This window comes from Phaenicophaeus curvirostris, chromosome 12, assembly GCF_032191515.1.
Source record: "Phaenicophaeus curvirostris isolate KB17595 chromosome 12, BPBGC_Pcur_1.0, whole genome shotgun sequence".
NCBI lineage: Eukaryota > Metazoa > Chordata > Aves > Cuculiformes > Cuculidae > Phaenicophaeus > Phaenicophaeus curvirostris.
Window position 1 is genome coordinate 10042234 of NC_091403.1, and position 15433 is coordinate 10057666.

The 15433-nt window shown below is 40.5% G+C and overlaps 2 protein-coding genes across 6 annotated transcripts in view; one reads left to right on the forward strand and one right to left on the reverse strand.

Moving 5' to 3' along the window:
• Nucleotides 1-15433, reverse strand: part of AKAP13 (A-kinase anchoring protein 13) — a 222086-nt gene that overhangs the window by 110712 nt on the left and 95941 nt on the right. For all 5 annotated transcript variants that reach the window (XM_069866963.1, XM_069866962.1, XM_069866964.1 and 2 more), the window contains one exon: nucleotides 9834-10017. In XM_069866963.1, the coding sequence (XP_069723064.1) occupies nucleotides 9834-10017 (184 nt within the window). The remainder of the gene's footprint in view (nucleotides 1-9833; nucleotides 10018-15433) is intronic.
• SV2B (synaptic vesicle glycoprotein 2B) overlaps nucleotides 3599-15433 on the forward strand; it is a 197314-nt gene continuing 185479 nt past the window's right edge. The window contains exon 1 of the mRNA XM_069866966.1: nucleotides 3599-3609. The gene's annotated coding sequence lies outside the window, so the exon portion shown is untranslated. The remainder of the gene's footprint in view (nucleotides 3610-15433) is intronic.

Consider the following 15433-nt stretch of genomic DNA (forward strand, 5'->3'; position numbering starts at 1 on the left):
AGACAAAGCAGAACTCAGCCTTATACCATTTGCCACCATTTAACTCAATTGACTGCAGTATTAGTCTTGATTTAAACTGAATCAATATTTCTACAGAGAAACAGAAGGAAATGGTCAGCTTCTGATGATGATTAGTATAAATCCATGGAAGCACTGAAGTCAAATGAGCCATTACAAGTGACTAAAGAAATGACCTTCCTTTATCAAGCAAACACAGACATTTCTGTCTGGAGTTATTTTTCTTTTCAGCTATCATGTATGAGAAACCACTGTTCTCAGGGACGCTCTTGGAATATAATAAGGCAGTCAGCACAAAATCCATATTCACCCACTCATGGGGACAACATCAGCCAGATTACAGAACTGAGCACAATAAGTCTGTTCCACTTTCTCATCAGTTTCAAGTACACTTACCAGCATCTTCAAACTGGCACCCATAAAGGAGCCTGCATAACCTGAGCTTTAAAAGACCCTCACTGACTCCAAAAGCCTCCATCTGGAGTGAGATGATAGTCAAGGTCCCTTTCAACACCATGACCCACCCCTCCTGCAATTTGCCATCTTCACACAGGCAGACAGATCAAATAATCACTTCTGCTTACAAACGCAGCAATTTTTTTTCATATTCAAGCAGCCATTATATGTTACACACTAGAAAGGGCTTTAAACCTTTTGAAAAATCAAGATCTTTCTTACATTCAGCGAACTACAAACAACTCTAAGCTCTCATTCTTAGCAGCATTCACCTACATTGCACAAAATTAAGCAGAGAGGTAGTGGATGTCTCAATCTACTGACTCCTTCAAATTATCCCTTTCATATGCTGCTGCATCCCAGCACTGATGAGCTGCACCAGAAAGGATAAACAGGTAATCACAAGTATTAACTTGTTTGTACACTACTATTTCTGTTGTTCAGGCAATCACTCCCAAGGGTGCACAGATTATACCACAAGACACTCCTGCTTGTTTGTCTTCATACGTTGAACTTAAGCATTTGTGTTTCTCCTGCATGTCTCACTGCAAGCCCCAGGTTTTAACAAGAGGTAGTAAAAACCCACACTTTCTTTTAGGGAAATAAAAAAGCTTTTCAGTCCTGTATTTTGTACTCCTTGTTTGTGAAAGACGTTTTTTTCACACAGATTAGGAATTTCTACAGTGGTTGTATAGAAGTGTATAACCAAGCCAGTCTACTACGAGATAAAAACAGATATACAGATATTTACTGCAGATGTATTAATACAAATGTACATAGAAACTCCAGTGTTCAAGAAGTCTGAAAATCTGCTCCCATTCAGCACAAAAATTCAGTTTGCTACAGTTTGCCAGCAACAAGGGAAATCTGCCTTCTTACAAGGTTTAACCATCCTGAGTCAATTCTTTCTCATCCTCCCTTTTCAACAGCTTCCCATCAAAATAAATCAAAGATACCAGTGAACTGAAAATGTCACTGGCATCATCCTCAAACCTAACTTTTGCAGAAGAAAGTATCTTGTGCTGTTAAAAAAGCAAGGACTGCTCAATAAAGTTGACAGCATTCACTAGCTCCACCCTCAGCACAACCTTGTCCCACTGAAAAAGCCTGGAAGAAGTCCTCCAGCTGTGGTACCTGCTGCTTCTGATGTAGTCTTCTGTCCCATCGATGAAAAATCAGAAGGGAAATTACTGGCTTCAAGAAAGGACAGACTTATAAGCTTGGCCTTCATCTGCAGAAAGGTGGCTCAAAGAAGGATGTCAACCCCAAATAGGGCAAGAAGAGAAGTAAACAAGCCTCCAAAATACTGTCAGGCCACAAGATGATACGTAATATTTTTTAAACCTCCCAGCATCACCCAAGCAGACTCATGCCTGGTGAAGAAGGAGCCGTACTGTACCCATGTGCTGAATTTGCTTCTCAGAGAGATGCAGATAGGATGGCCTTAAGCCAGTAAGAGGTGGAAAGAGGGAGAGGAAAGCTGACACAGCACGGCTCCCAGTTTCCTGCAGATATGGTTCAGGTGCTTTTAGGAAGATGGAAGATAAGTAAGAAAGGGAAAACACCTTCAAAATTGCAGAAACAGTGGTTGATGACAGGGGTTTGAAAACTGGTGGTGCTGATGGTCTTGGCAGGCACATTTTCCAGTACAGAGATAACAGGTTTTGAAGGGAGGGGAAAGGAAGAGGAGGAGGAAGAGATCAGAAGAGGAACAGAAAAGCCTCAGTAGGTTAAGCAGAACCCTGTGTTAGGAAAATTTATCCCAGTTTTACGAATGGACAAGGAAGTCGTTGTGGGAACTCAAGGTGTTATTTCCTGGGGATATCCCCTCCAGATTTCTGAGCTGAACTTCGGCTGAAACAAAACAAACTTAAGCAGTGTTGCCAGCTCTTATGATCTTACTGTAAGCTTGACAACAACTGCAGGTTTATTCTGAAAGCATCAGCCTCTAGATTCATGCAATAAAGAAAACTAAAAACAAGCCACCAAAGCACTTTTTTATTTGTCTTCTTAAATTAAAGAAATACTCTAGTATTATGGTTGCCACGAGAAGTTACAAAATGCTACACTTTAAATGCTCTTATCTGTGCGGAAAATAAAAACTAAACTAAATTGAAATTTAATCTTCCATCCTTATTCAAATGCTGAATTATTGCTGTTGTTACCACACTTAAAATAGAAGATCAGACAGACAGTGATCTGGGATAAGCAAGGAACAGTGCCTAATGGGACAGTAAGCTGGACTTAGTGGCTATTGTACAATATGTCCATAGCACAAGCAATTTAAATCAAGCCAACAATCCCTTCTGTGAAAACCCACCATCTCATACTTAATGTAGTCACCAGCATCTAAACCCAAGACATCTTAATATTTTGACAAAATATAACTTCAATGCTATTTGCAGAAGTGTTGGGGGAATTGAGGCTTTGTATACATATGATCAACTTTGCACCCACGATCTTTAGTGATATACAAAATGCTAGCACACACAAACGCTTTCTTTTCTTTTCCATCAATTGGCACTGTACATGAGACTCAGAAAACACACAACTATTCTGTGCAAGAATGGGTTAAGACAAATCAACTATTCGTAAATTTGAAAGATATTTAACAAACATAGCATTCATACTTCAGGTGTTTTCTAGTGTTCCAAAAGCCCCAAGAAAATAAAATCACTTGTTAATTTGAATACTTTTCATGTTTAAGGAAAGAGTTAGAAGTTCATCTGATGTAGAAATGATTATTAATCCCTTATGGTGTGTCACAAAACCATGAACGGCAGCGAGATCGGACACTGAATGGAGTTCAGGATTGCATAATCTACCATTCAATATCAGATTAAATATTTAAAGACTGGATTCAACATATTTAAAGCCAACTTCTCAGCTCATTGATCAACACACTATACAGCAGGAAATTATACAAGACAAAAAAGCTGGCTTGGTCCTTTCAACAGCTGTTTGCAGACGCACACATCCTAAGACACCATGTCCAGTATTCCCTTCAACAAAGGTTCTGCACTCTAAACCCAAGTGTTTCTTCAGTCCCAATACTAATTATACATTAAAAAAAAATACAGATATAAACCGTCATCAATTGTATTTGCCAAAAAGTACAATGCACATTCCATCAGAGTAACTGTCTGTTATTAAATGCAGTTCTCCATTTGCTTTATTTTCATAGTCTTGTATAACAAGAAATATACCCTGCTTGGGATGTGGAACAGTAGGTCCAACACAGAACTAAATGTCAACCTGGAGTCACATCAGTAAACAAAAGAAATTTAAGGTGAATCTATGAAATGCACTCGAGATTAAAAACAGATGCCATCTGTTGCATTTTAAACACAAAAGCACAATCACGGAGACTACTTCATCAAGCAATGTTTTCTTTACAGCTAAAAACAGCATCTTAGATCAGGACAAGTGATATGGAAGGAAGACTTGTCTCTGCAGAACATTTCCGCATGCTGCAAGTGAGTTTGACCACAGACTTTAACAAAACTCAAAGATGAAGCCATCACTTTGGCTGCTTCTGACACAGCAGTTTACAAAGTCCTCTTCTAAAATAATCTGTTCAAACTTCAACCCCCACCACAGATGTCACTACTTCTAGCAGATCTGTTCCAGAGACTATGAGTATCCTAACTGAGTATCCAGTTGACCTGTACCTCAGGCCAAAACCTCAGCTGTTCTGAAAAATCACTTACCTGCACTTTCTAAATTTATCCTGAAATTGAGCTGGTCTATCACAATCACTAATACAAGGCTTATTTTAAGTGCTTATGGTCCCTATAATTTTTTGGGATCGCCTCCTGATCAAGACTGCTGGGGGAGGGGGGAACATTTTCTTCTCAAATCTTACCACATCTTCCCAAATCTCCTCTTCTTTCTCCTCCTCACAGGCCTGTTTACAGGAATATCATCTCCCAGGACCTCAAGTTTCTGAACAGGATATCTGTTTCTACCATATGGACAAAGCCACTTCTCTCTCTTCTTTACTCAGAGGTGGATACATACAAAACAAAGGAGAGGAGGGAGCCAACAAATGAAAATACAAGTCTTCACAGGGATGTGGGAACACACTAGGAAACCAGTAAAAGCCGGAGCACGCAGTGAGTGAGTAGGTGGAGAGAAATACAAACTCTTCCTGCTCAGTCATGTTCACACCTGGTTCCACCATCCCCTCCATACCCAGTCTGCTCCTCTGCTGTGGCCAGAAAAAAACCACAGCACCTCAGCATCTTTCTAATCACTGTGATCAATCAATTAAACAACAATGTTTCAAATGATAACCCTAAAGTTCAGCAGTACATAGCCACAAAATCAGATCCTGTTGGATCACTGCTCCTCCCACACTTTTGTAGCCAAACACCACGCTCTTAACACACACACACACACACCCCTTTCATCAGGTCCTCTTGCATTGCCCTTCTAACACCTTTGAATCCTCCTTTAGATGTTAATCTTGTGCCAGCACTTACAGAGAAAAAGTCAACTGTTCTCCTGCCAGACTATAGCAAGCCATACCCTAAACCTACTGCCCAGCATCCTGAATAGCGATCAAAAGGATTTGTTGCTTGTTTTGGGGTGGAAGAACAGAGGGAAAAACATCAGCATAACTTCAATAAATCCTTCAGCTGTTGATTCTGCTTAGCCAGAACTAAAATAAAATATGTGTATAGCATCGCCTGGCAGTGTGGTGGCAGCCTTCTCACCACCTGCACGTCCCCAGCTGTGTCTTGCTCACGCTCCCAATAACTGGGAGAACTGGAGTCACCAAAAGGAGAGTTGGAGCCATGCATACTTAGTTTCCAGCTCATAATAAAGGCAAAGGCACACACCAGAACAGGGAGGATCAAACTATACGTTCTCAAGGGTATAAGCACCCTCTTTACATACATCTGATACAATCTGGCACCAAAGTCATAGTGGTCGGCAATGTTTGCAGTCTGACAAAACTAGTTATTTTGGAGAGCACCTACACCACAGATGGTTCTCTGCTTAAGCAAATATTGAATTTAATGGAACAACCTAACACCAAAATTCAATGAAAAATGTCCATCTTTAACTACCATCCCAACTTGGCAGGGCACTGTAAAAAATGCTTAAGTTTAAGACCATGCCTAAACTCTCTGCTGAACATTAACTGGACATTTCTGAAATTAAACACATGATTAAAGGACTTGCTAAATTGAGGTGCGAAGAAATGAAGTACCAGGCAAATCTTCTCACAGCTATGGCTCAGAAAAGCAGAAAAGTGTATTTAATTATAAAAGTAGAATTACTGAAAAAGCTTCCTCATTTACGAGGCACCACAGAGACTAGAGTGCAGACTGCACTAATTGTTTATGTAAAATCAGAACAATAGCAACTGATAATCATGGATTGAAAAACTTTCATAAAACCCTCCTGCCATCAATGAGTTATTCGTCATGAGTGTTAATTAAATCAGTTTAATTTTGGAAATACAGACTTGTACTGATTTATAGTTTCGCATATTGAGGCACCTGGCTGTGCCTCAGGAGATGTGAAGGCAGAGCAGTCCTTGAGCTGCGCAGAAGTGCTTTATAGCAGTAAGTGAGGAGAGAAACAAGCAAAAGCAAAGTTATTACTAGAGTGAAAAACCTAGAGACCATTACAACTCTGAAATTTCTTCCAGTCCCTGCAAAGGAGAAAGTAAGTTTTTTCATGGGCTTTACTCTTCTCTTACTCCCCTTTTTCATGGGGCATCAATTACTCCCAGCTGTGAAAGGACTACAAGCATTTGGCTTTACCAAAAAAAACCCAATACATTTAGGTTACTCTATTTAACTCTGTTCTGCAGAAATGAAATCAGGAATAAAATCAGTGCTTATGTGTTTTACAAAACAGCACTTCCAACTCATCTGAAACCCTGCACGCTCGCTATTTCTTGGAGCCATTTTCCTTGCCTGACTTAGAGAGCGCTGAAGAACATGGAGCTGGCAGGCAGATTGTGTTACTACACCGAACTGCATATGAAAACGCCAGCTACTGCAAACTGCAGCTGTCCTATTGCAGAGGCCAAGTTACTCGCAAAAAGCACACTACCCCCATTTAACAAACCGTGATGCCTCTTCGGAGCCAGCCCTTCTCTGAGCAGCTGAGCTCTGCCAACACCCTGCAGCCAGCACTGCCCAATTTAAACATGGGAAAGTAACAGGCTTCAAGGAAGGGCTCTTTGCTTTGGAATTTGCTCCTTCCAGACTCACAAATTGTTGAAACTTAGAGGGGGGTATGCAACCTGCCTAGCTTCCAAGCCTTTTTCATGCAAGTAGAGACAATTTCTTTAAAATGTATTTAAAACTTGTATTTAACTTTGTACTTAAAACCTCAAACAAAACTGTTATCCAAGCTGGTAGCAAGCAAACAAGGATGTTCCTAGAAAAAATCTTTAATTTTTTTTTCCTAAAACACTCCTATCCTTATATGCTGTCCTATTCCATTTGCACCACCAGAGAATGTTTATTTTGCAGCTTTAATCTCAAAGATAGAATAAGTAGCCTCAAGAATGATACACAACTGATGAATAAACGCTGTTACCAGCATCCTGCTCTCCATCTTTGATGACCTATGTGCGCTCTATCGTAGCTCCTCAGTTTGGTCTTGAAAGAAGCAGCACATGCACCTTTCCTGCCAGAGCATGCAAGAGCCAGGGCACAAATTTGAGACTACAGACAGGAATACCTCAAGGGCTCCAAAATTTAAATTGGAAGTGTCTTTCATTTTTTTACAGGAAGAACTGCAACAGCTAAAAAGGGAAAGCTCATCCGATAAACAGAAATTCAAAATGCCATCAGTGTAATTAGTTTTTAAGAAAAATATTTACACTGCATCTTGATCAAGCTGTTTTGCAGCCAAACTCCAACAAAACTGCAACAACAGAGAAGGTTTTGTGTCTGCTTTTTAATGACTATATCCCAATTACAGCAAAATTTCACCTCTTCCCAGTGCTGACTGGGAGAATCATTGTAAAATTCAGGGTCCTGCAAATTAGCAAGCAAGTGAATAAAATCCCCCCAAGGATAATGCATCACAAAACATACTGCATTCATTTATTTGGTGAAGTGCACTTTAATTACTTGTAAAAATAATGACTCCTTTGTACACGCTCTCGCTAACATGCGTTGCTGCTCTCTATTTTGCTGAGTGGTACAAGTTGCATGCCAAATTTGCGTGCATGGATTAGACAGCGTGCGCATAAGCAGAGTGCAGAAAAGAGGTTGTACAGTATCCATTGTGCTTTGACAGCATATAAATTATATATATTCTCTTAAATGGAATTTGGCTGCTTCTCTGTATTTTGAAACTCAATATTTCTTCTCTCAATAGGGATTTTCAAGCCTTGACCCCATCTCATTGCAGAAAGCACTAAGCGCAACAAAAAACTCTGCTGAGAATTCTGGATGTGTCCATTCTGCAGCCGCTCCCCTCCTGTGGGGAAGGGCCATGGTCATCCTCATGTCACACAGTGCTTCCACTGCTCCAGCCAGCCCTGAGCTTATACCATGGCTCTCCTCCACCACTCCACCCATTGAGAAAGGGGTTCACGACTTCCAGCATCCCCACATTTCTGTATGCAGGTCTTCAAGGAGATAACAGGGTTTTCAGAATCACAGGATATATGGCATGGCTGTCAGATGTTTATACGCTGTATTTCCACCCCTCAGTCCAGCAGGAAAATTAACCATAATGAACACTTTAAGTATATACTTAGAAGAACAGGAGCTGGCATCTTGATGGTAACATTACTGAAGTTGCTACTGTCTTATTTTCAAAGATTAACTGTAAAGGTCATCAGAGAAACCCCTTGGATTAAACCCAGACAATGTTATATAATCCAAGTACTCTTCTTTGTTCTTTCCACTGGGCAAGGACTGCCATGTCAGTATTGGAACCGGTTGTGAAACACTCCACAAAGTACAGGAATAGCTGTTTTAATAGTTTTGCTTACTTCCCAGATCTTTTAAAATCACCAGTTCTACTCATATTCAGGTTGCTGTATTTGCTGTGAGGTCTACATTCAAGTTTTAACCAACTTCAGCTTCTTAACAGTATCTAATGTCTGTTAACACAGTCAGTCTCACCTTGGAGAACTTTGCTGCAGTTACAGGATAAATTGCACATTGCAATTTTACAGTGTAGTCTGCAAGAGACATGTGGGTTTTCACAGTATGACTGATGAACTGGATGGAGAAAAAAGTAACACTATCATCATCTCTGTATTAATCCCAGACAAGGGTGGCAGAAGGTTTAGAGCAGAGCTCCTGTCCCACCTTGCACCTTCTTCTTCACACTTACTTTTTTATGTGGTTTGCTGGATTGTTAAAGATGAAATTTAAATGCAATTACTCCAACAACACAGATCAAATTTTTTGCCTTCTAACACTCAACCCAACAACTATAGAAAGCAGAATAATTTACAGTCTATAATGGAGAAGTTTTGTCTGCTAATGTGGGCAATACAACAGACTCCTAAATATGATACTGGGTCAATCAACATAAACCAAAGTATCTGAAAATTCAATTCCGAAAAAAAAGTTAAAAACAAAGCTTAAAAGAAACAGGCATCACAATAGCACACATGCAGACCAAATCATTTCTCTTTTACAAATAGCCCCCTTGGGACTTATTTAAGCTCTTTGTCTTTATTAGCGTCAGCTTATAAGGCTACATCTCCGAACATTTGCTATTCAAAAAAACTTGTCATCTTCTGAAGGATTCCTTGTAAAGTATGGCAGTAAATGCTCATGATACTAGTTACTTGCTTTGTGTTTGTACTATCTGGCTGCTTCTCAAGACCACTCAAAAAAGAACTGTTTCTGCTATTAAATACTTGTATTAATTCTTACCTAAATTTTTTTACCTACACTGCTAAGACGCCTTTTCTCTATAAGACGCTGCCTTATTTCAATACAATCACCATTATGTCATCTACCCAAAAACCTCCAAATCTATAAAGTAAGAACACAATAGTCAATGACTACACGAAGCTAGCTCCTCTCTTTTGGACAGCTGTGCTTGTTCAAAGAAAAGCTTTTTCATTTGTGTTTGTCTTAATTAGTTGATATTACAGTGACTCACTTTGGGCTTAAAGAGACAGCTGGAAGCAGAACACTGTGCAACAAGAAAAGGAGAACACAACAATAATACATTTCCCCTAAACCCTAAGGGCCTGCCCCCATTGCTGCTAGCAAGGAAGGTAAAAGCAAAATTATACAAAAATTGTCTTTAAGAGTAGAGTATAGCTCTTAGACACTAGTCAGTGATAATGTACAGCAAAGGAAGGCACAGCGTAGAATAGAAAACTAACAGAAGAACCATCAAATCATCCTTACTCTGTCAAAAGCTGGTGCAGCTTCTGGTAGCCCCTCTCCAAGGCCAAGCTCACAGGTGTCGCCCCTTCGTTGTTGTGGATGCTGAGAGCTCCTCTTCCACCCGGCTGCTGGAGCAGAAACCATGTCAGCCGCAGCAGACCCAGCCTCACCGCGAAATGCATCAGTGTTTCCCGAGGGACATTCTCTGGCAGCAAAGAAGGGAAAAAATGAAATGGGAATTTGTAGTCCATGGGTTAGGTGAATGCCATATCCCCACCTTCCAGCCACACAACACACAATGCCTGGCAGGGAGCTGACAGCCCCAAAACCAAGGAACCTGCAGCACCTGGAAAAACATACTCTGCAATAGCTGGATGCCAATATCCAGGAGAGACTAATACTTTAAAGCAAGGGACTTGCTGTGATGGTTCAGGATGTGCTCAGGACCTCTCAGGGTGAGAGACTGACCACAGAAGTAAGTGTGAAAGAAACACCATTTCATGAACAGCCACAGCAACCACCAAGTTGCAGCACTTCCAAACAGAACCTGGCGCAGGTCAGGTGGGTATTTCTAGATGCCCAAGCCTTCTCCTCACACACGCAGGACCAGGTTTTAGAAACAGACAAGTTTTGTTACTTAATGGGATGCTGATTTTTCCCAAAGCATGAACAAAGTCAATAACATTTGAATCACAAATCCAACGACGGAACAAAAGAGAACAGTCTCACCTCTCATGTAAACACCAAAAAAAAAAAAGTGAGAATTTTGCTTTGCTGGCTTGATTATGCCTCAGACCAGCTTTTCTCAGCTTTATACAGTAGCTCTATCATTCTGAGTAACAGCATTTATAAACTATCCATGTCCGCTGCTGCTTTTTATGTTTAATAACTGTGACCTTCTAATTTGGTAAAAGTCTCTCTTGAGTCTAAGCTTTTATCTCAGAAAAATATACCGCTACTCTAAAAGCTGCAGCCCTAGCATGATGCTCTGAAAAGCTTCAGCCAGAAATAAGCTCCAGATGCACTGCTGAAATACAGTATTTGTAGATCAAAGCCTGTTCCTTCTGTATGAAGGGCAAAAGCATTCGGGTTAAAAAAATTCTGATAAATAAAATAATTTACAAAGGATTTCAGTATTGACTGGCAGCAACAAAAACAACAACAAAAAAAGCACCAACTGGGTCTCAGTAAACCATGCCAATGAGTACACTTGGTATAATACCTTGAATAACATAGCAATGATTTATTGGGTTATTAATTTGGTTGCCAGCCAAACCTATACAGCAGGTTTAAAAACGCAAGTGCGTAATGGCTTTAGGATTTAATTAAGTATTTTTTCCTCACAAAGTATGCCCCAAGAGAACTCACTTCTTCAAAGTGCTGTTGTTTTTCTTGCTTCCTTGCTTTCTTAAGTGACATTAAGACCGAAGTCAAAAAAAAAAAGGAAAAATGGGGAGTTCTCTCCTGCCTGACACACAATATTTCCCAACTTCTTGGATCAATTCCTGAAGAACTAATCTGTATTCAAGAACCAAAAGCTTCCTGGCACCATCTCTCTTCCAAATGACTTCAAATTAGGTCTCTGGGCTACAAACCAATCCTTCCCCCCAATCTCCTCTTGATTACCATAAACAAAAACCATGCTGTTCTGAATACAGGAGCATGTCTGAATGGAGGTTCCAACCTCTCAGAGAAAAAGGGAATATCTGAGCTCACTCAGAGACAAATTTGCAGCCTGTGGGAGAGCAATGACCAGGATTTTGGTATTAAGTGCTATGGAGGGTAATGCTTTAGAAATAAACAATGCAACAAGGTAGTTAGTTCATCAATGGCTGTCAGTCTTGGATTCAAACAGAACCAAAAATAACCCACTGCATAGCCATGCATAAGCCAGTGGCTACTGATAAGGTTGCAAAAAGGAGAAAGCGTAGATACAAGTGGGACTTACCAAGAGCGAAAGCAGCTGCCTAGCATTTTACTCCACGAACCTGTACTTGCACAAAGCTCCTACATTACCTTCACTAACATATCGGCAGAGTCAGCTAGCATAATTGAAGAGGTTCAACTCTATCTACTGTGGTGAGCACTGTCACTAGAGCAGATGGCTGCTGTTTGTATAAATAATGTGTTACACTAGTCTAAGCATGTCTGTTCTATCACAGATCTCCTGCTCTAGATGTTTCATTGAAAGGAAAAATCATCTTCCTAACAGTAACAGACACCCTTGCACCAAACTCAAACACAGTAGACCTGCAAAGCACAAGCATGGCTTCATGCACCAAAATGTTTCCTCCTCCTTCATCTGAGAGGCTTGCAGTCAGGTAGAAGCATCTTCCACTTACCAGCTCATAGTTCATCAACACACACACACATAAACTGAAAGTTTTGCAAGATGCAGGCAAATACTCATCCTGTCCCTGATCAGTTGGGTTTCCCTCTCTGTCTCATGTATCCATAGATAAAATGCCCCCAGCCAGTTGTCCTAAATGCCCACATGATGTAGTTTGCTCATAAGACTGCAACTTCTGAAAATTTCACCGTTAGTCCATTCCTTTAAAACAATTTTCTTTATCATCAAATTAGTGGGCACAGTAGTCTCAGTGTTTGGATGAAAATGTCTACAAATGCAACTAAACTGAACATGGCCCTGCCCCAATGCCTTTGAGTAATGACAACGTGCACAGACGATCTGTACGAGAAGACATGGCGTGTTGCCATCCAGAGCATATTAAACATACAAGCTTACTATCCAGGCCCATTTTGAAAACTCTGCGTGACATATAAACTGGCACGAGGCCATCCTAACAGATGGGCACAGATGATGGCAGCAAAGAGACAAAGTACTGTACGTACAACAACTGCAGGGGCCCCAGGCAATGGCTGTAGAAGGTTCTGTAGTGTGCAAAACTCACACAGCTACAGTTCAAAGGCGTGTGCCATCTGTGGGCTGGATTAACTACTAATACATAATGAAATATGCATCTGTTGCTCAGAACAAGACAAGAGCTGATCTGCATCAAGTACAAGAGTTTTGCTGGATGGAGATGTAGGAAGACTGATGGATCCCTCCAGCCTTCCTGCCTCTGAAGAGATGATGCTCATAGCATAAAGTGTTGAAAATTCAATGATTTCAAGGTCTCGTCATGGTGCAAAAAGCCCTTCTTAGACACGAAGAATAACAAAAGCTTTAACATTCTATAGCTAGAGCTCCTTCTCCTACTCCACATCAAGAGTGAGCTCCTCAGCTTAAAATGTCTGTCCTTTGAATGCCAACAAAAAGCTTCTTGTAATTAGGAAATTGTGGAAATACAAGACACACGATACTGCGAAGGCCAAGTTTGTTTTGTTCCTTTCTCGTTTCCTAGTAATAGGCAAGAGCTGAACCATGTGATTATTGTCCCATAATGGCATGGCACTCTAATCCAGCTGGCAAGACATAACACTTCAGATATATTATTTTTATGTATTTTTTTTTCAGCTGTGACACAAGAACAGACAGTTTATCTGGGTATCTAGGGATAAAATTTCCATCGAAGGCTCAAATGTACCTTGCCAACAGTACAGGATTAAGGTTTAAGGTGCTATTGGCACAAAACAAATAAGCAATGAAGAAAAAATAAGTCCAGGTACGACACATTTAAGAACACACAAAATGTTCTCTAAGTAAAAATTTTCACTTTAATCCTGATTAAGTAACTTGAAAGAAAATACTGTTCCTTTTTTAAAAACTGCTCTTTATTTAGAGCAACCCACACCTAACTGTTCAGTTTATCCTCTGTGCCCTGAGACATCTCTTCAAGGAATAGATACCTATAGACTGGCTAGCATCTCATTAGTCTTCCTGTGATGGTGATCTTCTCTTGGTTCTCACCCAAAATCACATCTATTCAGCAATTCTGAAATCTACCATCCAATCTGACCTCAAAATATTGTTTTCTCCTGGAAACATTCTCACTGCTCAGATCAATCCTTGAGAAATATAGGGAGCATAAATTAACGATCTCTAATCACAGTGACACTCGTGTTGTGCTCTTCACCAAAATTCTGCTGGTTTTGTATGCAGTTATAAACTTACAACCCAAATCCATTCAGACTACTCAAAAACCAGGGCAAAGCATTTTCCTCTCTACTCAACTCCTACCTGGTGATCTCACTGGGTTTCATTTCTCAAGCAGTATTTACTGCATACTGATGTTTATTCCCCAGCACTTCTGGGAAGCTGCACATATTCAATAACTGCATTCCTGAAGTTAAGGAGCTGTTAAATGTTCTATCTACTTAGACGGTCTCCTGGTTATCTGTCCACAATCATAGCTGACTATGTTGTAGCTCAACAAAGGAGTGGTTTCTCTCCCACATCACCACAACACTCTGCATGTTAACCACGTCCTGGAAGCACCATCTCAGAAAGCTCACGCCACCAAAATTATAACCATAGGTGTGTGTTTCACTGCTTTTTTTTTTTTTAATGAGCAAAAGGAAAAGGCTGTTTCCTCAAAGGTTCTGTAAGACTATCACTTAAAAGATTTTTAAAGTGATCCGTTTACTACTGATAACTCAAGCTCTATAAGCTTAATTTTTTTTTCTGCCTACCCCCACCCCCCGGCACAAAGAAGCCATAGCCATAGAGAGTTTGTTCTGGTTTTCTAGTTAGCTTATTTTCTATTCAGTCATTTAAAACAGAAACTCACAGTCCTGTATTTACATTGCATGCTTCCTCAGAACACATTAAGTTTTGATTGCTAGATATAAAGTGTAACAATCTGTTCCATTTAAACAGCCCTCTCTAAATGCCACTGAGAACAGTAAATAACCCTACTTTTGACAGCAGTAACAACTATGTTCTTTAGAAACTTCCAGTGCATTTGTAATAATTACGATGGACATGATTATATGGCACCTGAAAATAATGCTGTGTTTGGAATACCATGGTAACAAGATTAATCCTTAATTATGGATATTCTGAAACTATGGATGCCATTTGAGTTCATACAGATAAACAGATAATTAAGAGTAAGGCCTGGGAATCACCTGCTGCAGAGGGACAGTGGATGGCTGGGAGAAGAGCACAGTCCTTGGGACATAACTGCCCCAGGACAGAGGCATCGAGGACTGCAGCATGCAGAGAGGAGATCAGGACACACTTGCCCAAGGGGGTTTGAATGCACTGTTTACCTACAACGCAAAACCTTTCCCTACACACATGCAAGTGCCCTTGCCCTGCCCCTGCAATGCAAAGACATGCTGCTGCCAGCTGAGAAGGACCACGGTGCTGCTTCCTCCACCTCCTTTGGCCTCAGCAAACGATGGGCTTTCTTTTGCTATCCAGTTCATCTAACTGAATGGTTAAGTATCTTCTGCCTGCCTCACCAAGACAGGGTGGACCCCAAAGACCTCTGAAGTCAGGAAGCTTATTTGCTCCCATCCCCAGTTTTTCTAGCGTGGCACCAAGCAAGATCTGGAAGACACTTTACTCTCCCAAAGTCCCATTACGCAGGACCTCTATGGAATATTTTATATCTGTGGGTAAACAGATACTTAATGCAAGTCTTCCTGGTGTCCTTTTCTCTAAGCTTATAGATAAAAAGCTAAGACTTGTTGCTGAGGTCTTCTGCAAACAG